The 24,131-nt window shown below is 36.7% G+C and overlaps 1 protein-coding gene across 1 annotated transcript in view; it reads right to left on the bottom strand.

Annotated features, from left to right (window-relative positions):
- Positions 1-20,132: 20,132 nt before the first annotated feature.
- LOC129248543 (protein sax-3) overlaps positions 20,133-24,131 on the bottom strand; it is a 140,443-nt gene continuing 136,444 nt past the window's right edge. Inside the window, exon 14 of the mRNA XM_054888129.1 lies at positions 20,133-22,001. Within this exon, the coding sequence (XP_054744104.1) occupies positions 20,528-22,001 (1,474 nt within the window). The 3' untranslated portion in view covers positions 20,133-20,527. The remainder of the gene's footprint in view (positions 22,002-24,131) is intronic.

The raw sequence follows: 24,131 nt of genomic DNA, 5'->3' as shown, positions 1-24,131 counted from the left end.
TATTTTTTGTCCGGCGCTCGTGACTCGTAGAAAAGCTGAAATGAAAATAAGTTTGATTTCCCGGCGTCCTATCAATAAACAGCATTAAAACAGCAACAACTCTGAGTGGAAAAATTAAATATGAAGCAAAAGTTTGATGCAAAGCTTAGCGCTAGTTCGCATAGAAAAACAATAGCTAAGGTCAGCCATCAATATTGCATCAACAGCAGCTGTTGCTTGTGTCATTTTTCTCCTTCATTCCCCCACTAACGTGTCTGCACAGCTGACAACACACATTCGTCGAAACCTAATTAGTTTTAAAACCAGCGTTTTTAATTTTACACTGCTAATTATGACAAGATTCAATTAAATCGTCATTAAGGCGTAACAAATTGTAAAACTTAGCCTTTTATGGGTGTGAGTGTGTGTGTGTTCCACAAAGAATAAGTGCGAGTTAAATAGCAATTATCCTTTTGCAACTCATACCTCCCTTTAGTTAAATAGATTATGAGTGTGTATGTGTGGATATGTATGAGGATGTGTATGGGGATGTATTTGTAACAGTACTATATATGTAAAAGTATGTGTAGAATACAGTTCGGAGGCTATCAAGACTGTACGCTACATAACTATTTTAATTTTCTGCACTCGCTTACTCGTATCCAGCAAAGCTTGTAGTTCTTTCGAAGTTTTTTATGAATCGAAATAGGTTTTTTTAACGTAAAATTACATTTTCACTTGTGCTGCTCGTTATTAGCTTTCATCTACGGCTTATGTTCATATTTATTTATGTATATATACTATAGTATTTGTATTACATTGTTGATACATGTTGCTAGTTGTATACCTTAGGAGGACCTTGAATGGATCTGTTACAGAAAAAATACTGCAACATTATCTGCCACTTATTCCTCTAACATCTAACAGCATATTAAGGCATATTGAAAGGCTGTGAAGGAAATTTGTGAAAGAAAATGAAAAGGTTATATACCATGGCTTTGAGCTGGCATACAAGGGTTGCTATTAATATTTACGAAGGTGGGCATTTCTAATATTGTCAGGCGCCATCTGATGTTTCCATTGGAAGATTTTACATATTTTACCATAAATATACTCAAAACGTTTTAATGTGAGTCATATTAATGTAGTTTTATCTCATGACATTTTCGTGCGATTATTTCACTGTGTGACAAAAAAAAAATTAAATATACTTTTATGGAGACCTAGCACAACTTATGGCTATAGAAAAACTAAACAAAATGGTATAGGAGAAATTTCCAATACACCCCCAAAATCTCATTTTATGGCCATAAAACCGTTTTTCAGTAGGTTGATGTGAAGAATCACTCCTAACTTCGCCAATTTCTATCCGAATTCGAATTTGTTTTTTTTGTTCGAAAGAACAAAAACAAGCCTTTTTGACAGTGTGCTGACAATTTTTCTGAAATGACAACTGACGAGATGTAGACGGAAGTATTTGGAATTTTTTTTATTTTTTCTCTATTTTTTCAACTTTGACATAATTTTTAAGATATTATCCGTTATTGAGGATTTTTTTTAGTACACTACTGTTATAGTAAATTTAATTTTGCGTCGAATGAGTTATATTTGACTGTAATTGAATTAAAATTAAAAGAGTTGTGTGAGTTTTAAGATTTTATATTTTGTTTTTTTACTAATTTGGTATGTAGGTATAACTTACGCTAAATGGGAATAAGGACGTGTTTTGATGCGTTATTATAGTGGGTTTCTAAGGGTGAATCGGCTTAATAAGCACACGAAATTCAGTTGTTTCCATTTTCTCCTCAAATTACTGGGTAGTCTGATAGAGGTAGCTCTAAAACATAAACTAACTGACGCAGCACTCTCAAATTTTGACAGAAGTCAACTGACAGATGCTTGTTGACAAGAACAGTATTTCTTTTTCAGTAAAGAGGTCAAAAATACAAAAAGTCACGGACTTATTGACCCGCCCTTGTACAAACAGACGCAATGGAGCGCGTAACAGACAAGATAAAGGTTTAAGTCACTCAGAATCACATTTTTTATTTAGTAAAATTTATTTAAAGACAAAATTGGATGATTAATTTTCCGCCACCTTGTAGAATAATACTCTCAAACAAATGTATTCTTAAATATCCTCGAAAGAGTCGCTTATGTTATAGTCACCAGTTTATTTAGTAATAATTAAAGCGAACGCATTTGACATGTCTTCTCAGATAGCGGAAGATCTAGCGGAGATTTATTTTATACAAACAATGTAGGTACAGGATATACGTTTAATCCCAATGTTATAAATGAGTGGCAACCCTACACAGTATGCAGTAATACCTCAACTTCGTTTTTCTTGCTGTTTTATAAAAATGCAAAAATGATAGTTGATTTTTGATCTTGAAATAAAGTATACGCAATATATACCCTCTGAAACTTTATTTATTTACTTATGTTGCTTATTTAGTCTATCATAAGCACCTTAGTTTATATTTAAGTGTTAGATTCTTATGATATTACAATATTAAACATAAAAATTAAGAATTGAAACCATTCGAACTTAATATCTATAATAAAATTTGTTAAATTACATTATCCATGAAGGGTCAGTTTTGAAGGCAAAGAAAGAAACGTATATATATATATATTGTATATACAATATAATTGGCGCTCCTCCTGCTATTTGTGGTGTGCGTCTTGATGTTGTTCCACAAAATGGAGGGGCCTACAGTTTTAAGCCACGCCGAATGGCAGACATTTTTTATGAGGAGGTTTTTCATAGCAGAAATGCGCTTGGTGGTTTGCCATTGCCTGCCGAGGGGCGACCGCTATTAGAAAAAACTTGTTCTTTATTTTGGTGTTTCACTGAGGTTCGAACCTACGTTCTCTTCGAATTCCGAATGGTAGTCACGCACCAACCCAATCGGCTACGGCGGCCGCCAATGTATTGAAATCATTTCGATCCTGAGCAAGTTGCTTTAAAAAATTCCAGGTTGTATTTGAATTTGATAAGTTCGTATCCACAATGCGTTGCCAGGAGGTTTTTGATCTTATACGGTTTTAAACACCACCATGGATTAGCTCTGCGCTCTGCATACTTCGCTGGGATCTTTGCGCAAAGTGTGGCGTATCCAGCCAAATTGTCTGCGGTTAATCAAGGGCTCGATTTAGAGTTCGTTGGTTGAATTAAGTAGCTCTTCATTTGAAATAATACGAGGCTAAGCGTGAACAAATGTTCGTAGCCTTCGGATAAGCACAAATGTAAGTGGCCAGGAATCGCAGCCATATAGCAACACTGCTTTCTCGTTCGAATTAAAAATTCATAGCTTAATTTCGTCAGATATGGGTTTTGAGATCCATATGTTGTACAATTAGGAAAAATCTGCATGAGCTTAGTTGATACGGTGTGCTATGTCTTCAATCGTTGCACCAGTTGGTGTTATTATACCCCCAAGGTAGCCAAAATTCCGTCTTCTGACTGATCTCTTTTCCATATACTGTAAACCGGGGGCCTCGTTTTTCATACATTTTGAAATTAATTCCGTATTGGGAACGTTTAGTTTAAGGCCAACTTCAATTGCGACGGAACTGAGTTGGTTCAAAATTGTTTCCAGATCTGACCTTTTGATGGACAAAAACGCTAACTATTTTAAGTGCTCATAGAAGTATTAGGACACGCCGCGCACATCGTCGAGGACTATAAGAAATAGCAATGGCGACATGAGATATCCTTGTTTTACTCTCGTACCCGAGAATTATTTGTTGTGTGAAATTTTTTTTATATACTTTCCCAACCTTCATAATTAGCTTTGATTATGCTGATGACTAATTAAATTTCAAGTACAAAAGCTTTTGCAGTCGTGACGATTGAGTTTGAGGGCGATTTTTGAGTACCGGATGCTCTTGAATGACTAATGATTTTGTGAAGCATTATAAGGCACTTGGGCTTCGTCGAGTGGCATCGAGGCTATATTGCGATTGTTTTCTGCAATACGAGGCGTGTTCAAAAAATAAGGCGAATTTTCAAATTTCGCGAACTACGTACATTCGACTTTAGTTTTATGTTGGTACACTCGTCTCGAAGATATGCTCATGGTTTTACTAATATTGCCAATTTAGTTTGTTAGTAGCATAAATAAGACACTTGCGTTTTGCGTGTTTGACGATTTTCTGCATTTTACTATTGCTATTTTTATAGTAAAAAAGTTCACCAAACAATTCCCTCTTGGGTAGTAACTTATTCTCTACACATTTTGTGCTGTCACACACTTACATGCATGTTTATAAACTCTTCTTATAAACACATATACAATGCACGCATGTGCATGTGTCCTAGCAATGTTGCCAGTTGGTGATGTTGTCAACAATGGCGACGGTAATTAGCGACGCTAACGAGAAAACTTTCATTGTAGTTTGGCGAGTACGTCATTGTGTGGGATTGTGTGGAACATTTGCAATGTGTTCATAGCAAAAGTAGTTATCAAAATAATAAAAATAACGTTGGCAGCAGTTGACAACAACTAAAATATAAATTTCAAAAATAGAAAAATCGCAAACGCAACTGTTCATGTTCATGCTGGAAAATAAAGAGCCAAATAAAAAATTGCTAAAAATATTTTTTTGTTTTATTATTAATCAATGAGAAAATATGTATGCATGTACGTATATATCTCTAAGTAATGACATTTTAAATATGACAACTGCTATAAAAATGATAATTACTAACTTCTTCTGCTTCAATCAGGCAAGCTCTGCTTCTCGTACCGATCTAAACATAATAGATACGTTTTTGATAAGGTTGCTGGTGTCAAATGAAATTATTTATGTGTTCGATAAGCAAAGTATGGGGTGTTTTTTAGCTGCATGAGAAATATTGATATCGATAAATATGGTTTGACAGCGGTTTGTGCCACTGCTCTACTAAAAATATTAAAAGTAGCCAAAAGCATTTAATTTTAAGAAATTCATTACCAACATTTTCAACTTGAAATAAATCTCAAAATTAAAACAATACATTTTTTTTTTAATTTTTTCCAGTTTTCTTCTTATTATACACAATCCTACAATTAATCAATTTTCATGAAAGTGTACGACACGTTGCTGCGTTGGATCATCCTGCTGTACGTATGGCAAAACTATAACGAATGGCTGATAGTTGGCGTTGTAACAGCTGGCGATGTAACATCGGAAATGAAATGAACGAAAGGCCTGAAAAGGGGCAGCGGAAACAATTGCTGGCAAAGAAACTGCGTCACCAGGCATAAAAAATGTTTATTTGTGTGTGTGCATGTATTTTACTATTATAAATAAATAAATAATTGGCGCGTACACTTCTGTTAGGTGTTTGGCCGAGCTCCTCCTCCTATTTGTGGTGTGCGTCTTGATGTTGTTCCACAGATGGAGGGACCTACAGTTTCAAGCCGACTCCGAACGGCAGATATTTTTACGAGAAGCTTTTTCATGGCAGAAATACACTCGGAGGTTTGCCATTGCCTGCCGAGGGGCGACCGCTATTAGAAAAATTTTACTATTATACTAACTTAAATACAAAATAATTGTATTTGCGGAAACTTGGATGCAATAGCTTCGAATCCAATTTTTCAATAGAAAAATAAATTTTTTTTTCAGGATAAGGGGAATACGTTCGTAACGTTTTTACCGAAGGCTTTTATTTAAACAAAAAAATAATAATTATATCAATAAGTTGATCAATTATATATTCGCCGTTGCTGTTTACAACCTCTTCCCACCTCTCAACCAGTTTTTTAATGTTGTTCCGCCAAACATCGCCTTGTGTCAAAAAAGTTGTTGAGCTGGTTTTTAAGATAACGCCCTTTATATGGTTTGACAGGGAGCAGAAAACATGATAATTAGTCGGTGCAAAATCCCCGAAATACGGCGGATGCTGAAGGACCTCCCCTTCGAGCTCTTGGAGTGCGCTTTTGACGACTTGCGCAACATGGGGCCTAACGTTGTAGTGAAGGAATATAGTTTGACCATATCGATCGAGTCTTTTCAGCCGAATAGCCTCATTCACTCGGTATAGCTGTGCAATGTATAGCTCCTTGTTGATTGTGGTAGTCTTTTCGAACATTTCCCAGTACACCATGCCCTCCCAGTCCCACCAAGCTCATATCATGATCTTCTTTGAATTCACGGATTTGGAGCCACCCACTCCTTTTTTTGTTTTTTTGATTTCATGACCGCGTGTTGCTCGATGGCGGGCGAAGCAATTTGAAGGCGACTCTCTTTGTTTTTGGCGACTTTTGTGTTTCATTCAGCTCGTGAGGTACCCAGTTTCCCAAATTTTTGGTAAATCCGATTGAATAAAGGTGATTGAGAATCGTTTTATGATCGCATTCCATTTTTTCCGCCAATTCAATTCTAATTCATCGACGTCAAAGTCGGCACTTTAGAATTTTGCAAACCATTTCTGTGCTGCTTCGGCAACTTTTTGACCTCGATGAAAAGCAAAGAAGAGCAGATGTCGAAAATTTGGAATTTTGCTTCATGGGTATTCCGTTTGCAAGCCTCAAACTAGTAAAAAATTATAATAAATAACTCAAAAATACATTTCACATATCAGGGCAGTCCATAAGTTCGTGCGTTTTTACCCATAATTTCACTCTTGTACGATTTTTGCATACAAAAAATTATTCGCGGAATATAACGGAACTATTTATAAATATTTTCTTTGATATATTGTGCATTCAACAAGCAATTTTAATCACGGATAGAAGCACGTGTTGTTAAAAAGACATATTTTCTATTTTTTTATAAAAGTGGTAAAATGCAACAACTGCTGCTGCAGAAATAAACACTGCTCACGGAGAGAATACCATGAGTGTAAGGACTGCGCAAAAGTGGTTTCCAAAATTCCGAAGTGGTAATTGCGACCTAGGGGTTGCCCCGCGCGTTAGTCGTCCTGAAGTCTTTAACTCCGACACCTAGGTCGAACTCGTAGAATCTGAGCCAAATTAGACAGACGATATGATAGCGCAGAGGTTAAATTAATCCCATGGAACAGTTCACTGGCACCTGGTTCAGTTGGGAGAGGTTTCAAAGCTGGGAAAATGGATTTCGCATAGACTTTCCGTCGCCAACCTTCAGCAGAGAGTGAATGTGTGTTCTCAGCTGCTGCAACGGCTTGAAAATGAGAGTTTTTGAACCGTATCGTTACTGGTGATGAAAAATGGGTCCTTTACAATAATCCCGTTCGCAAACGCCAATGATTAGATAGAGATGAAACAGCAGAACCGACCCCTAGAGTTGGTCTTCATGCCAAGAAGATTCTCCTGTCTATTTGGTGGGATATGGCCGGTATTGTTTATTATGAACTTCTGGAACCGAACCAGACGATAACTGCTGGTTATTATTGCCATCAGCTATCAAACCTGAATGAGCCACTTAAAGAGAAATCGACCGTCTTTAGTGAATAAACGCAAAGTTTTGTTTCACCACGACAACCCAAGACCTCATACCGCAAGGCAAACATTAACAACGAGCAAACAAAAACAACGAGCTCAGATGGGAGCTAATGCCGCATCCACCATACTTTCCGGATATTGCACCTTGTGATTATCACCTTTTCCGTGGACTTCAATCCCATATGAGTAACAAGAACTACTCCTCAAAAGAAGCTATAAAAAGGGATAACGAAGCGTATTTTGGCTCCAAGGACAAACAATTTTTTGAGCAGGGAATTAAAAATTTTCCTAAACGTTGGGAAGACATTGTAAATAATGAAGGAAAATATATTATTGATTAATAGATACTTTTAAAATCTTTTTTATTAATTTTAAAACCACCTTTAACAAACGCACGAACTTATGGACTGACCTGATAGTTTTGTAGAGCAGAAATTAAAAAAAGGTTGTGGAGCAGAAAGAGTTCTATGGAATGAATACTTATCCTTTGCCAGAGAGCAATCAAATTGTTGTAAAATAAAAGAAAATATAAAAACCGAATACATATGTATGAGTATTTATTTAAAAGCCTTCTATGGGAAATTTACATTCAAATTTTAATAGTAATTTTTTTGTATATAAATCTATAGGTATGGGGTAAAATTATGTAGCATACTTTCACAGCATTGCTGATCGGAGGTGGCGAGTGGAAACTACTTGCGTTACGACCAGACAAATCTGGCCATCCTACAATCTGAAACAGACAAAAACCCTTATAGGTCTTTCGAAACACGAACTAAGGCATATAATAGCTCTTATCACCGGCCACTGCTAATTGGGCACTCACGCACGTTGGCTCGGGGTTCCTCAAAACGACCTGTGCAGATACTGCGAGGACGAAAGTGAGGAAGTATCGAGCAGGCATTTGTTGTGCAGTTGTTCTGGTCTAGCCAAAAGTCGACTCGCTCTTCTAGGCTCTCCAACAATTGACAATCTTTCAGTACTCTCGGAAATTCTCGAAACGAATAATATCTTTGACCAAAATCTATAATAAAAATCTCGGTTAGGTGGGGAAATCATACAAGATAATGAGCTCTATGGCAACACAACGGACCCAACTTGCGGTCTATGTGGCACTCCGATGCGGGGTCACCCTTAAACCAACCAACCAACCAACCATACTTTTTCATTTCTTCTCTACTGAAAAATATTTTTTCTTTCTTTAAACAGATTAACTGCATGAGACTTGTCACTTATCCATTAAAAGGCTGAAAATATTACCGATGACCAGTAAAGTATTGTGCTGTACTTTGTTGATTTGTTACCGGCTGCAAAGACTTTAGGATTTAAGATAGATTTTGTGGTTAATTTCAAGGGATCGCAAAGTTGTGACTTAACTGGAACGCCCTACGAATGGCAACCATTTCCCCTTGCCTCATTAGGAAGATATGGCTGGGAATGACTACAATTTTTGATATTGAAGCCCTATTCCTTTCAGGGTTTCAGGCTTAATTGGCTGATTGAATTCATCTCCTTCCTTAAAGAATTTTTCTTATTCTGTGACCAGGTTAAGACAACAACCAAAACAAAAAAACAAAACAAAAAATCAATAGAGGTTAGGTTTTCAAGATGAAATAAAAAGTATATAATTTAATGTTATGGCCAAGAATTTAGCTTTATTATAAAGATAAGTGTTTGCCATTATGTTTTAAAAATGATTTCGGGCAAGTGGCTCGAATAAGTTCCAGCCGAGAGGCTAAATTTTCGACCACTTTTTGCAGCAATTGGGGCCGTATGTCAGCAATAACGCGCCGAATATTCTCTTCCAAGACGTCAATCGTCTCGGGCTTATCTGCGTGGACAAGCGACTTCACATAGCCCCACAAGAAATAGTCCAGCGGTGTTATATCGCACGATCTTGGAGGCCACGCCACAGGTCCACGGCGCGAGATAATGCGCTCACCAAAAGTTTCCTTCAATAAATCGATTGTTGCGTTGGCTGTATGGCATGTAGCGCCGTCTTGTTGGAACCAAAGGTCGTCCACATCAACATCGTCCAATTCAGGCACGAAAAAGTCATTAATCATGGCTCTATAGCGCTCTCCATTGACTGTAAAATTATGGCCGGCTTCATTTTTAAAGAAATATGGACCAATGATTCCCTCTGCCCATAGAGCACACCAAACAGTGACTTTTTGAGGATGTAACGGCGTCTCAGCAATGGCTTGTGGATTATGTTCACTCCAAATGCGACAATTTTGCTTATTGACAAACCCATTCAACCAAAAGTGAGCTTCATCGCTGAACAAAATTTTCTTCGCCGCGTCGCGCGAACCGAACCATTATTTTCGTAATAAATTTACACGATTTGCAAACGTTGTTCAGGTGTAAGTCTATTCATTATGAAATGGCAAACCAAACTGAGCATAAATCAAGTGACAGCTGTCAAAAAGACCATCCACGAAAAAAGTAGTGCCAACTTGAAAACCTAACCTCTAAAAAAGACACCCTTTAAATTTTCATCAAAATTCAACACTTTTTAGTCAAAATCTATCGAAAATTTTCATGTATGCAGTTTTATATTTTATATATTTTTCTGCCGAGGCTTTATGAATTTTCGATTTTTGATCCACTTTTTTATTCCAAAATTCACAAGGCTATAAAACTGGATTTTATTTTGTAATTCTGATTAAAATGTTTGCTTTGAAAATTGGTTGAATTCTTTTTCTAATTTGAACAAAATTTGAAACCTTAATTTTTATTCCTTTTGCGGCAAAACGAAGAAGAAGAAAATAATAAATTAAATAAGAAACAAATAAATTGTCGAGATTTGTCAATTAGTCCTTTGACGTACTAAACATACATACATACATATATTTAAGCCAAAGGCCACATGCGCTTATTAATTTTTAAAACATTTGCGCCAAAATCAGCTACGATTTCCGTCCGCAAAATTTATTCCATATCATTTGTTGTTGCTTTTCTCTTCATTTATTTGTAGGTATAAGGCACAAAGCAGAAACAGCATTTGGGCGTTGGTTCAACTGACTGTTGGAAAAAAAATTAAGCACACATTTTCCGCATTTGCAGCTTTTCAAATTATTTTTTACGGTACTTCGCACACTGATTCGAGTATGGAAGAGAATTTGCAATGCCTTTTTTGGGACGATTGCGCATTAATTGAAATGAATTTGCGTAATACAAGCGCGGGCGACCAAGCGGCAGTGCGCTTTATGACTAACACACACACATACGCATGTAAATGGGTACACATTCCAACTCATATGCATAAGCAGATTTTTATACATACGAATTTTTTATACGAACGAACACTTGTGCAAACGAATATCGCACTGGTCAAATGTGATTTACCGAATCAACGCACAACCACACTTATACACCCACACAAACGGTCACCGCCCATTTCATGTGACAACATTTTTGCACAACCCATTTTCATTTGCATTCCATTTGCTCACTCATTTCATAGTCCACAGTTCGCTGTTGTTCTCGTACGTTTTTTCCTCGCTCAATGCTTTACATTTCAGCAGCGCTTTAAAATTGCAAATTTGTAAAACATGCCACAACATTGATGAGATTAATTAAAAATGTTGTTCCTCGGTTGTGGTAGTGTACCGTTCTTGCATGTATGTATGTATGCAGCAGCTAAAGTTGTTGGGCGACGAATGGTAATTGTGTATGGAGAAGGACATTTATCCTTTTTGTTTAGTAGGGCACTTGCAAAAATTAATTGATAATAATTTGCTGCTTCGTATTGAGTGCCCAGCTTGTTTTGGTTAATTTTTATTTAAATTTTTATCACTCAATTGTTTCAGTTAACTGTTGAAAGGAGTAGTTCGAGACTGGAGCTTGTCAGTATAAATAAAATTCACTCATATTGTTCTTTTTTGCTTCTGGTGGGTGAGGTAGGGTTCAAAATGCCTTCGCACTTACAGCGATCGTCGTCTACTGCGTAGTGTGGCCACTAAAACGATCCCTCCTCTCCTTCTGGGGAGACACCCTTTCCCGGGACTACCTTCTATATTACTTCGACATCCATAGAGCACCAATTCTTTCACCCACGTCTGTGTGAGTCATATTTGTAGCCAGTTTTCATGCTATAGGCTCGTCTTCTTGTGTCTCTATTTGTGCGGCTTCGCTTTGTTGCACTGTGTCGAGGTCAATCTTTTTTTTCGTGGTACGTTCTCGATGTATTTCTTTATCGTGTTCCAGCTGTCCTCGCGTTCGAGCATTCTGCTAATTATGTTGCCCTGCTCCCTCAGAACATTTCTTTCCGCGAACCATCTGTGACAACTAAAAAGCGTGTGCTCAGCGTCATCGCTCAGCACTTCGCAGTACATATATGCACTTGGAATCGCTTACCTTGCCCATGCGGTATAGGTATTTCTGAAAGTATTCGTGGCGCGAGAGAAACTGAGTTAAGAAGTAGTTCACATCCTCGAAGTTCCTTTGGACCCATTTGTTAATTGATGGAATAAGTTTCGCCGTCTATCTGTCAATCGGTTCAGTGTCCCATCGGCTTTGCATGGTTTGGCATCTCCGTTCCGCTCCACCGATGTTTGTCATTAATCTACTTAGCATACCCGTGACCTTTGCTGCTTTGGTAGCCACATGCCGTATCGGGGCCCAGAAAGTAAGCCTGCAGTCAAGTTGAATACCTAAGTATTTAACTTTAACTATTTACTTTTTAGTTCACTTCGGACGTGTGGCAAACAAATAAATACTTATATTAGGTGTCTAGAATTAGCAGGTAAGTAACAAAATGAATGGTTTTGGCTATATTAAGAGGGTTCTAAACCGACGTAAGGGTGCCCCAGTTGTTTTGTGGTAGGATTCCTATAACTTTTCGCTTTATATTCAAATACATACAGTAAATCCATGATACACTAGTATTAGTAAATATCCCTGGTACGCTGATTCGAAATTCCATTACGAAACTTGCAGGGATACTGAGCATTAATAAGAGAACTATAAAAAAGTAATAATGAAAGGTTGTGTTATTCATTACATTCAGTGCATTTTCTTCGTATTTTGTAGCATAAAGAAAAGCGTAGACTTAAAAACTAAGCCCATAAATTACTTCTAAAATTGGTAGGGAACAGGAAAGCCAGAAGCTACGAAAAGGAGACAACCTAGGCTATGTTCAGAAACGCATTATAATGCGCAATACTTGCAGCGCTGGCAGCACTGTCAATGTGACAATTCATGCAACTGATAGATTTGTTGAAAAATTGCAAATAGATTTGTTGCATTTATGAACGCGCTGTGCAGTAAAATGGAATTGTTACTAAGTTTGGTCATGGACGATGTATATGAGGAAAAAACCGATAGTCTTTTATTAAATTTAAGAAAAAAAACCGTGCAAGGCTTAAAAGAAGGACATATCTTGTCAAAAGTTTAATATCAAAAAATTGATTTTAAGTCTAAAAGCGCTTTTATTCTTTCTTTCTTTAAAGCAAGTTTTTCTCTCTCCACAGCCAAGACTTCATCGTGCCGGACCTGTTCTTTTATCGCCTCATCTTCTAAAAAATTCATAATTTCGCTATTTGCTGTTTTTCGAGACTGTGCGGTTATACGACTTGAAGTTTGTGGAGAATTTGATGGCTCAACATCATTAGGTTCCGTTAATATCGACATCGGCAGCTCAACTGAGCTTTGTAAATTTTGAGTGGGCACATTGATTGGGTGCCTGATACCATTCACCTCATCAAAGTCTTCGTAGTGAAGCCATGATGTTGATTCTCTACCGGATGTATTGTTTCTTTGTTTTATTCGCTTATATGTGATGAGTAAATTAGAAAATTTTCGCTGGGCGATGTTTCTATTTATTTTTAAATCTTTATTAACTTTTTTTACTTCATCTATGACCTTAGCCCAGAGCACGCTCTTTTTCCTCCTTCCCGACGTGAACTCGTTCTCCATGCTCAGTCGGACTCTGAGCAGTAATTTTATCTCCGATGTACTAAAGTAATCACTAAAACCAAGAAAAGTAATATAATAAAATAAAGTTTAAATATCGTATTTTTCATCAATTTTTGTATTAAAAGCTAAAATAAATAATTAAATACCCACTTTTCATCAGACATTGTACTAGCGCATTTATTGGCAGTGTGAAAATTTTTGCTGCAAATAATGCACGACTTTTGATACAAAAATGACGTTTAAGAACGCGTTGCATTTGCAGTACTGCCATATTTGCATTTTTGAACGCACTGCTCACTCTGAAATGGTATGTTGCGCATTATAATGCATTGTTGAACATTCCCCTATGCTGCTAAAATTTCGTGAACCGGATCTGATTGCAGGAGAAATCATACAATAATAATCATACAAATTTTTTAAAATAAAAAGTTTATAAATAGGAAACCGTAAACCCCAACAGCAAATTTATATTAAAAAAAAATTGAAGCCTATCCACAGGAGCAGCCTCATAAAACTCTAAAATTGCATCAGCAGCAAAAGTCAAACAAAACTGAAATAAAAACACATTTTTTTTTTATAATTTTCACTTGATAGTTATGGCATTTATTCATACTAATTGCTAAATCCCAGCACACATCTGTTAGTGTGTGGCTATATTTTACATATGCGCATAGTAGTGGCTGAATTTGTGGCAGTACGACCATTTGCATAAAGAGGCAATTACTAAATACGTTTATCGATAAATACATACATACACTTATGATATATTACATAATTTTGCCATAATAACTAAATACACACACATATATGCATACATATATATATATATACATGTATTTGCATCTGTAAATGTGAGGTTGATAGCACTAGAATAACAACACTAGATATATAACTAAATTAATTTGTATTTTGTGTGTGTTTGTGTGTGCGTTTGTTTGTTGCTTGTATGTATGCGGAAATTGCTAGCGACCACCATACGCGCCACAGTAATTACAACTAATGCTCTAATGCTTAGACTAAGCACTAAACTAAGCGTAAAGGTACTTATTATTACATTTCTCGTTTTTGTTTTTGCTACTTATATTTGAGAGTAAATCAAATAACAGTGCACACATTTACATAGATTACTTAGCATATACGGAAGTAGTAAAATTAGTTATTGATAATAAAGCAAATAATTTACAGTCGCATAACAATAAGCTTAAGCAATAAAATCCTTTTGGCGAGACGGTGTAAAATTAACGACAACAAAAAAATAAAATAATAAAAAATAAAATTATTAAAAGTTTTATGAATTCTAATGCGAAAAATATGTGTATTCGAATGGAGTATGCCAGAGAACTTGCACATGCACACATACATAAGTATGCGCACACGCATACTGGGCTAAAATATAGATGCGCAAGGGTTGAGCGGGTTGTGGTGCGTTATTTAGTGCATGCACCCCCCGACTGCTGTAATGCGAGAGTTGAATTTGGAAATTTACAACCTATTTCTTTTTTGCTAAATTAGTATTACAATATTATTGCTGTTATTACACAGATATACATACATATGTACATACATTCAAATTCTGTACTTGGTTTTACTTAACAATTAATGCAATGATATTTTAGGGATTTCGTACTTACACATACATGTATGTGCAACATGATACACTTATAGATATTGGCGAGTATATACAGCCTTGGCAGGTTTAGGCGGCACTTCTGCTGCAATTTGTTGGGCGCAAAAGACATTTTCGCTTTACAAATTGATTTGCCTACAGTTATAAGTATGCTAAAGGCCGGCATTTGTCCCAAGGTGGAAAGGTATTCGAAAGTTTATCAGCATCTGCCGTGCGCAGACTCTTAAAAGAGCAGCTTTGAAGTTAGAATCAGACGTGGACTCTGCTCTGCTACGCGCATAAACACTCGGATACGGCAGCTGGCGTAGCGAGTGAGGGCACATAATGTAATTAAAATAGATTTCTATAAATTCTAGCTTATTTTGCAAATTTAGTTTTTGTTTATCTTATTTTGAATTCCACATTTCATACACACCTACACACATGCATACACACTTTAAGCTCACTGTATGCTCACGAATGTTCATGCACACAATTTTAGTTTACTTTATATGTATATGTGCCTGTATAATTATAAATATCTGTATATTAGGGCGGCTGAATTTTCTTTTTCGCATTGTTTCTAGCAGGTTCGCGTTCCACATAAATTTTTAAGAAAAACAGTCCACCAAAGCATAACATCAAACTCGATTTCGAGCTACCAAAATCTGTTTTTAATTAAAACGAAGCTTCAATTAAGTATTAAAGAAATGAATATGAGGATTAATTTTTGCCAAAGTGTTATGAATGGTATTTTATTGTAATAGAAACTTGTAATTCGAGATTTTTTGTACTAAAAATTGATTTAAACATACCCGATTTTTTTATACGAGTTAAAAAGAAAAAAATCTTTTTATACGAATTGTTTTGTTTTAATAGGATTTTCCAAATAAAATGCGGTTTTTCGACACATGTTCGAAGCGTTTAAATTAGTCTCAGGAAAAGTCTCTGAGACTCGGTAGATTGTTGTCGCCGTTTAATAATTTATTTCTTATAATATATTTAATGATTTAAAATGTGTAAGCACAAAATATGATAAAACTTTGACCGCTTTGTCAGTCACCGGTGATTGACACTGAACTGTTCCAATGGAGCCGTGTCAGTCACCCGTGACTACTTTCATCCTTTTATTTTGCGCAAAAATGCATTGAAATAAAAAAAATATTTAGCTTCTTAAATATCCTATTAAATAAAGCCTAAACAATTTTTTTTTGGGCATTTTACTGAAAACCCCGTTGGCGTTCAAAGTGCTAATATTGTTTTTACCTAATTCTCTTTTTACATGAACGTATCTATCGTGTGAAAAGAGAGTTAAGTTTATAATTTTTTTTTTAAATCGTAATAGGAAAATTGGCAATGTAATTTTTTTTTGTACCTAAATCAAATTAAGACCTGTTGCAGTTAAATAGAACTTGATGTAATACGAGGGGTGCCTTTTATTTGGCAGGATTTGGCAACCCTGATGTTGCAATCTGGCAACTGACAGCTGTATCACAAAGTTTGACATTTTTTGGCTTTTAGGTACTCAGAACGTTTTGAAATACCAGTGCTATTTGTGTTGTTTACAGTAACTTAAAAGATTCATCTCGGTCCAAAAATGGAATTAAATCGTGAATATTTTTGTGCGATTATTTTATACAACTTTCGACGTGGATTAACTCAGCAACATTGCATGGATGAACTTTATTCATTTTTTGGCGATGAAGCTCCATCAAGGACCAGTGTTTATCGATGGTATGGTGAGTTCAATCGTGGTCGTAGTTCACTCCAGGACGAATTTCGTGAAGGTCGTCCAAAATCAGTTGTTGTTCCGAAAACCATTGATGCTGTGCGCGAACTGATATTGCAAGATCGTCATGTGACTTATCGTGAGATTGAGACAATCTTAGGCATTAGTGGGACCAGCGTACATTCAATATCGCATAAAAATTTGACTGTCAAAAAAATTTGTTCGCGTTGTTGGATCCCACACAATTTGTCAATCGCTCAAAAAAAGGCTCGTGTCGATTGGTCGAAAGAAATGCTCAAAAAATACGATCGCGGGGCTTCGAAACACGTCTATGACATCGTGACAGGTGATGAATCATGGATTTACGCGTATGAGCCCGAAAGTAAACAGCAGTTGACTGTATGGGTGTTTCAAGATTAGCCAAATCCAACAAAAGTTTCGGAAAAACTGGACATGTCGCAACCGTACCACTAGAACAACGCAGAACAGTAAATTCTGAGTAGTGCACAACCATTTGTTTGCCAGTTGTCTTCCAAGAAATTAGGAAAACCAATCGCCAAAGACGGATCACTCTTCACCAGGACAATGCGAGCTCTCACACATCGGCTCAAACAACTGCATTTTTGAGTACCCAAAACATCGAATTAATGGGTCATCCGCCGTATAGTCCTGACTTGTCACCGAATGACTTCTTTTTATTCCCGTACGTAAAAAACAAACTGAGAGGTCAACGTTTTTCGACACCTGAAGAAGCGGTTGCGACATTCAGAATGCATGTTTGGAGGTACCTCATTCAGAGTGGCAAAAGTGCTTCGACAATTGGTTCAAACGCATGCAAAAGTGTATAGATCTTCATGAAGAATATTTTGAAAAACAATAAAGTGATTTTCGATGATTAAAATTTGTTTTTGTTCTCTAATCCCGACATATAAAAGGCACCCCTCGTAAATTTAGTGGTAGTACTGCCTGTAATAGTACGAAAACTATTTCTAGACGGTGTCCAAGGACACTAAAGATCTTTTAGATCGGCCATTGGGCACACTACCGATACTAAAATGAGTATTACTAAGAGTTGCATAAAAATTAAAAATTATAAAATTTTTCAATATTTCAAAAAGTATCTATTTTTTTAAATAATTTTTTTTAATAGTATTTTTTATAACTAGCAGCTTTTTTACTTTCAACAGGAGGTGAATTTTTTCTACTTTCTGCCTTCTTCACCATCCCTTCAATTATGGCACTAATTAAAGATAGCTTCTTTTATATTTAATGAACTCGAAATTGACTTTATAGCTATGCTATAATAGACTTTTCTTCTTCTCAGAATTCTATTTAGTTCTCGAATCTGCTAGATATGATATCGAGAAAAATTGTTCCACACAAATTGACCCACCCTACTGTATCTGCATATAGTACTACATTTAAGTTAATAGGATTTTTTATTTACAAGTATTGCTTAAGTTATAAATTTACTATATTAAGTTTTAGAAAAATTAAAAAAAGACACCTATAATTTAATCTGACTTATTTTTTTTCTTAATTTCATCAATCAGTTTCTATATTATAAATACTTCACACTTCCGTTAGCTGCAGTAGCAAAAAACGAGTTGCTATTCTATTACTTTTTTAATTAAATTAATTTTGCATATTTCATTTCATTTACATTTTTCATTACACCGAGTAAGTATATACATATGTATGCCTATGTTTGCTCAGAAGCATCATTTCATAATATTTCTCTCTCTTTGAAATAGTTTTTATTTTACATTTTTGTATGTAGGTATACTCGTATGCATATTTCACATCAATAACAGCCTATCTTACAGTATTCCGCCTTCGAGATTCCATTCAATCAAATATTTAATATTTACTTTATGTATATGTATGTAGACGTGTGTGCATATGCACGTGTATTTGTAGCTGTTGCGCTCTAATTTATTATTTAGAGCACATTTGTGTGTTTGTTTGTTTGGGTTTGTGTTTTTATTTCATTAGGACTACAACAACAATCACTAGAAAATAGTTCTCTCTTGTTTATTAAAGTACCTATATGCTTTTTTTGTTTTTGTTTTGTGTTGTTAGATTTTCCTTTACTGCAAGCATTTTTAGTTGCAGCATTGATTCAGTCTTTGAACGCGTTTTATTTGATTCGAAAAGGAAAGAAGTGTTGATCAAATATTAGTTAGTTGCATGTATCAGATAAGCGAGCGTCTTAAGGTGTCCTTTGGTCTTGCTGGATGCACATGAGAAATTGCATAAGAATTGTAAACTTTCTTGTTTTGCAAAGCTCTGCAAATTTTATAAATTTTAATTACAGCTTTCGCTTAAATTTATTTTTTATGTTTAGCTTTTTTACTATTTTGAAATCTTAAATGGTTTTCGAAAAATATAAACAATATTTGTGAACTTCCTTAAAAGAATCAAAAAGGAAAAACTTTCATTGTCGGAATGAAATGAAAAAATAAAGGGACTGCAAGTTCCATGCACAGTTTTTCATACAGGCCCTTAAAACATGATTTACAATCTCCTCTATACCTGTTAAAAACAACAAATATGGTTTTTCAGCTTTACATTTATGTAAGAGGAAGTTTATGTTAAGTTCTTAAGTGCCAACACTCTTAACATCAGTGAAAGCACTGCAGTAGTTAGCAGCAGCAGAGAACGTAAATGGATTCCATTAACATTCTCTGGCAGCAGCGTTTACACTGATGTTATCACCGCCATTACCCGATAGTTGGATTTATGTGACCGAAACTACCCGAATCAATATTCGTCACGCACGACTGCAATTTCAGCAGCATGCAGAAAAAAATGTGTGCTGTTAAAGCTTTTCGCAACATGTTGTATATGCGAATGTTATAGATACAAATGTGGCATTTGAAAATGTTGCTGTTACAAATATTGTAGGCACAAATATTACGCAACATTTCGTGAGGACATAAAAATCAACTTTAGGTAAGGCTTGTGCATATGGTTGCTTGTTACCTATGCGTTAGACCTTTCAATCTTTCTATCTGCCTTGATAGATGTATTTCTCATTTAGTACTTCATGCCCACTCTACTTCGGAGAAAACAAATGTCTGACTTTCACATTTTTGATTATTTTATATTTACAAAAAAAAAAAAGAAGGAAAAAATCGTTATAGCAGGAAGCTAACTGCAAGCCTTATTCCCCTTAGTTAAGTTTCGGTTATTTCTATTATTAACGCACTTCACTACTAAAGCAAAGAATTGTGGCAATAATATAGAATTAAAATTTTAATTTTTACATTGTTAATTATTAAATTTTTACCAAAATTAAAAATACCAAACGAGCTTAAGTTTAAAGCACAGCTTTACTATTTTTGCTAATTTCATTTTGAACACAATTTTTAAAAAATGTTGCTAGCATCATGTTGGCAACATGTTGCGAACATTTCCTGAACCTGAACAAAGTATAAATTTCTCGTAAAGTTATTATGAAGTTCAGTTTTGACAAAGAACTGTGAAAAGTCAGAAATACTTCCACTTCTTCAAATATGATTCTCCTACGGACGCCTCAGACACCGCTCTGCTAACTTTGTACGCGTTCGTATATATGTAATTACTATGTGTTATAAATTTATATATTTTCGTTCATTTTTATATTTATTCTCACTCCCTCTCTACTACTCTCCTGCACTCTCCTCACTCACTCGGCTCCAGCTGTCCTTTGTTTACGCGTTCACACCACGCCAACAACTCCTGCACTTCGCGCGTATAATAATCCACCTGCGCTGCCTCATCACATGCGCTCTCATCTCCTAACTCCATAACACCATAAGTTGTTAAGCCCATACTCTTCAACGCGCCACACGCTACGCTACCGCCTACAATAACACACTGTTCTACCGGTCACACAAGCGGCCCTTGCGGATGAGCCGACATGCTGCCACCACTGCCACAACCGCTGCCGCTGCCGCTACCGCTGCTCAGCAAACTGCGTTCACTCGCCACGCTGCTGGGTGCATAAATCAATTCACAATCACCATTTTGCAACATTTTATGTTGTTGTTGCTGCCGCTCCTCAGCGCTCTCTGAACATGAGCTGAGTGAGCTACTGCCGCCAATGCTGCTGGTATTGCTCTTGGCCGCGCTGCTGCTACTGCTGGTCATCATTAGGTTATTACTGCCGCTGCCGGCGCGATAGGAGGCGCGCACGAAGGGTTGCTGCTGTTGCTGTGATTGTGTGCGCCAATTATTGCCACTGTTCGCGCTGACTGTTATGGCTACGCTAGGATGCACTTGATTTGGTGGCGGTAAAGGCATTATGTGTTGTTGTTGTTGCTGTTTTTGTTGCTGATGATGATGCTGTTGTACGCTCAATTGTGATTGCTGTTGTTGCTGCTGTGGCTCCTCGTCGACTTTCACATACAAACGCTCCATATCACCATCCAACTCACCGTCAGCCGTGTGATAGAGCGCCTGGTCATCCTCATGCGACATCAGCATGGCCATCGGGGAGGGCGAACCGCCACAGCCAGAGTCCGCGAGCCCATTGTAACAGAACGAGCCGGCGTCTAAGTCGAGCAAATTTTTCGAAAGCTCAGTGGTGCCGCTTTCATTGCCATTGCTGTTGCCATTATGGTTGTGGTTGTTGTTGTTTAAAGCATTCAACTTCTGTAATTGCAACTTCTCAGCGCACATGCTAGGACTATGCTGTGCTGCCTGTTGTTGCTGTTGCTGCTGCTGTTGCTGCATGATAACTTTAAAGCGCCCACTGCCGCCACCCACGCCATGCGCGCCATTCAACTGGCGACGTAGCGTGCCAACGCTGGCAAATTGCTGTTGTATAGGTTGCAATTGCAATTGTTGTTGTTGTTGTTGCTGCTTTTGATGTTCACCTGCCGTTTCATAGGTGTGACAGCTGCTCAACTTGTTCTCCGTGATATGTATCTTCTCCTTGGCATAGTAATATTGCTCCGAATAGGCGGAACGGCTGCCAGTGTTGCTTGGATAGATTTCGCTGGTCACCGACATGGGCTGGTAAATATTGCCCACAGAGTGTTGCTGCGGATGATGATGTGACTGCTGTTGTTGTGGTTGTTGCTGCTGTTGTTGGTGATAGTGTGGATGCATAGGTCTTTGATGTGGCTGTTGGAATTGTTGCTGTTGCTGCTGCACACGGAAGTCGCCTGGTCGTTGCTGATAACGTGGCTGCTGCTGACCACTGCCGCTGCTGCCATTCAGTATGGCCGATGTGGCGTAGGGTGCTGGTGAGCTAGATTCATGGCGTTGCACGCCACCACAGCCATATTCGCTGGGTGCTTTGCCAAAACTTGATACTTCCGCATAGTCAGTGGGAATGTTGGAGTACTCGCCGACATATCTGCAAGGGTAGTGATAACAAAGGGGAGTAGAGAAAAAAAATCCATTAGAAAACAGTTTATGAATTGCGGTCATGAATTTTCAAAAGCTACACATTTTGGGTGTTAAAACTATGCATGCACAAAAGTTTAAAATTTCCAAAGGGAAGGAAATGTGCGCGTGAGGAAATAGGAAATATATGCACAAATATTCAGTTATGGCCAGTTATGGCGTTTTTCCAGTGAAATCATAATTTTGGCGCTTTTCGGCGGATTTGGCGCAATTTATAGTCCCACATCGCTAGCTCATAAGCATACAGGACGAAAGCCGTATATAGTAAGAAAGAGTATTGGAGCTTAGTCCGGCGTAGGGCGGGAAATGGTCAAAGCGGCATATCGCTTCAAATATTAAAAACCATTTTTTTATTTTAATAATATTTTTTAATCCATAAACCGTCAAAATATTATATAAGGTGGTTGTTTCTATTTGTAAAACGTTCGGTTTAGTGTAGAGTAGTGGGCGTAGTAAAAAGCATCACTCATCAAAAAACCATTTTTTAGTTACCATTGGCTTAGACCAATATTAGACCAATTACTTAAATGTCTAACAGAAAATGCCAAGTACACGAATGTCGAACAATACTTCAGATTTCTGACACTGATCCAACAGAGCTAAATTTTGGGGACCATTACACAGTTGTCCACGATGGATCAAATATAAGAAAAAAAATCTATTTCATGTTGCTCTCACTGCTATTACTAATTATAATAAGTAAAATATCGATATTAAAATATAAAAAAAAAAAAAAATATAAAAAAGTTGAACCACCCAGATTGTTTCACCCAGATCAACAGTTAAAGTGAGTGCATTGTCTTAATAATTTTCCTGCGGTTTTTAGGACTAGTCACTAAGTATTTATGGAGTAAAGATTCCTATAAAACCAAGTGCGAGATTTAAATATTTTTAATTGATTGTATTGGAAAAAAGTGCATAGCTTATATTCACATATTTATCTGTTTTGATTATTTTATTAGATGGTTAATTTTTCATGTACTTTGAAACGTAAAATTTCTGCTTCATATTTTTGAGGTTCAGCAAAAATTTTCTTTGCTTGCTACTCTTAGACAATGACAAAATTCATCGTATAAAATTCAGAAGAATTTTTTCTACTTAAGGCAATGTGCCTTCTTGGCGGGAACAAATTACCACTTCATGTCACTTTTTTCAATTCTCTGCATTGACAGTTTTTTCAAGTTTTAAATACGAACAAAAACTGCAAGGTGTGCGAACACCACGGGCAACACCAAAAGAGAACTGAAATGTTGAAGCAAAAAAAGTCTCCCCGTGTGAACGCAGTCTAATGAAACTCCCTTGAAGTAGAGTTGGCAGCATTGAAAAACGTCAGTTGTACCAATTTTATTAGGTATAACCATACTCCCAAGTGGAAAGTCTTGCTCGATATTTTTGGTGTTGCTTTCACATGCATATTTTTTGTCAAGCGACTAGAGAAATGGCGAATCGAAGCCGCCATGCATGTGACGAGTTCTTTCTTTCATTTTTATATAAATTAGTGCCATTTACATATGTCAGATTTATTATCAGTTTTTCAACGAGTCTAATTTTTGAGATAGCTACTCTTTCAGATATTCACTACTTCACTTGGTGATCAGTTTATATGCGAGCTATCTAGAACGTATGCGTCAGACCTTTGGACATTTAAAGTGGTAAGTACATCTACTGTAAGAGCAAATGAAATTCACCACACCTTGCAGGAGAACATTCCAGGCAATATACAAAAAGAAAAAAAAAAACAATAGGAAAATCGTTATATTGGAGGCGAGCGTGGTTTGATTTCAAGTGGTTATAAACAATTTTTGAGTGGAGTTAACAGCAGCAATGGTATGAAATCGGCTGAGTGGTTATTGGGGTACCTATATTTCATTATAATTCGACTTGATCACGCCTACTTCACTCTACATGCTAATTTTTAGCAACTTGGATGCGTTAGTTACTTAAATATCGCAGTTTCATAATTTCTCAAAAGTACGGTTCTATGGAAGGCATGCTTCGTTTTGGTACGTTTGGTACTCATTTTTATTACCAACTAAGGCTAGTAACAAGTAGTCAAAGAGCAACAAGTGCGCCAGGTTCT

Source organism: Anastrepha obliqua, chromosome 5 (assembly GCF_027943255.1).
Source record: "Anastrepha obliqua isolate idAnaObli1 chromosome 5, idAnaObli1_1.0, whole genome shotgun sequence".
NCBI lineage: Eukaryota > Metazoa > Arthropoda > Insecta > Diptera > Tephritidae > Anastrepha > Anastrepha obliqua.
Note: the sequence above shows the minus strand (reverse complement) of the source record. Positions and strands in the feature narration are given on the sequence as shown.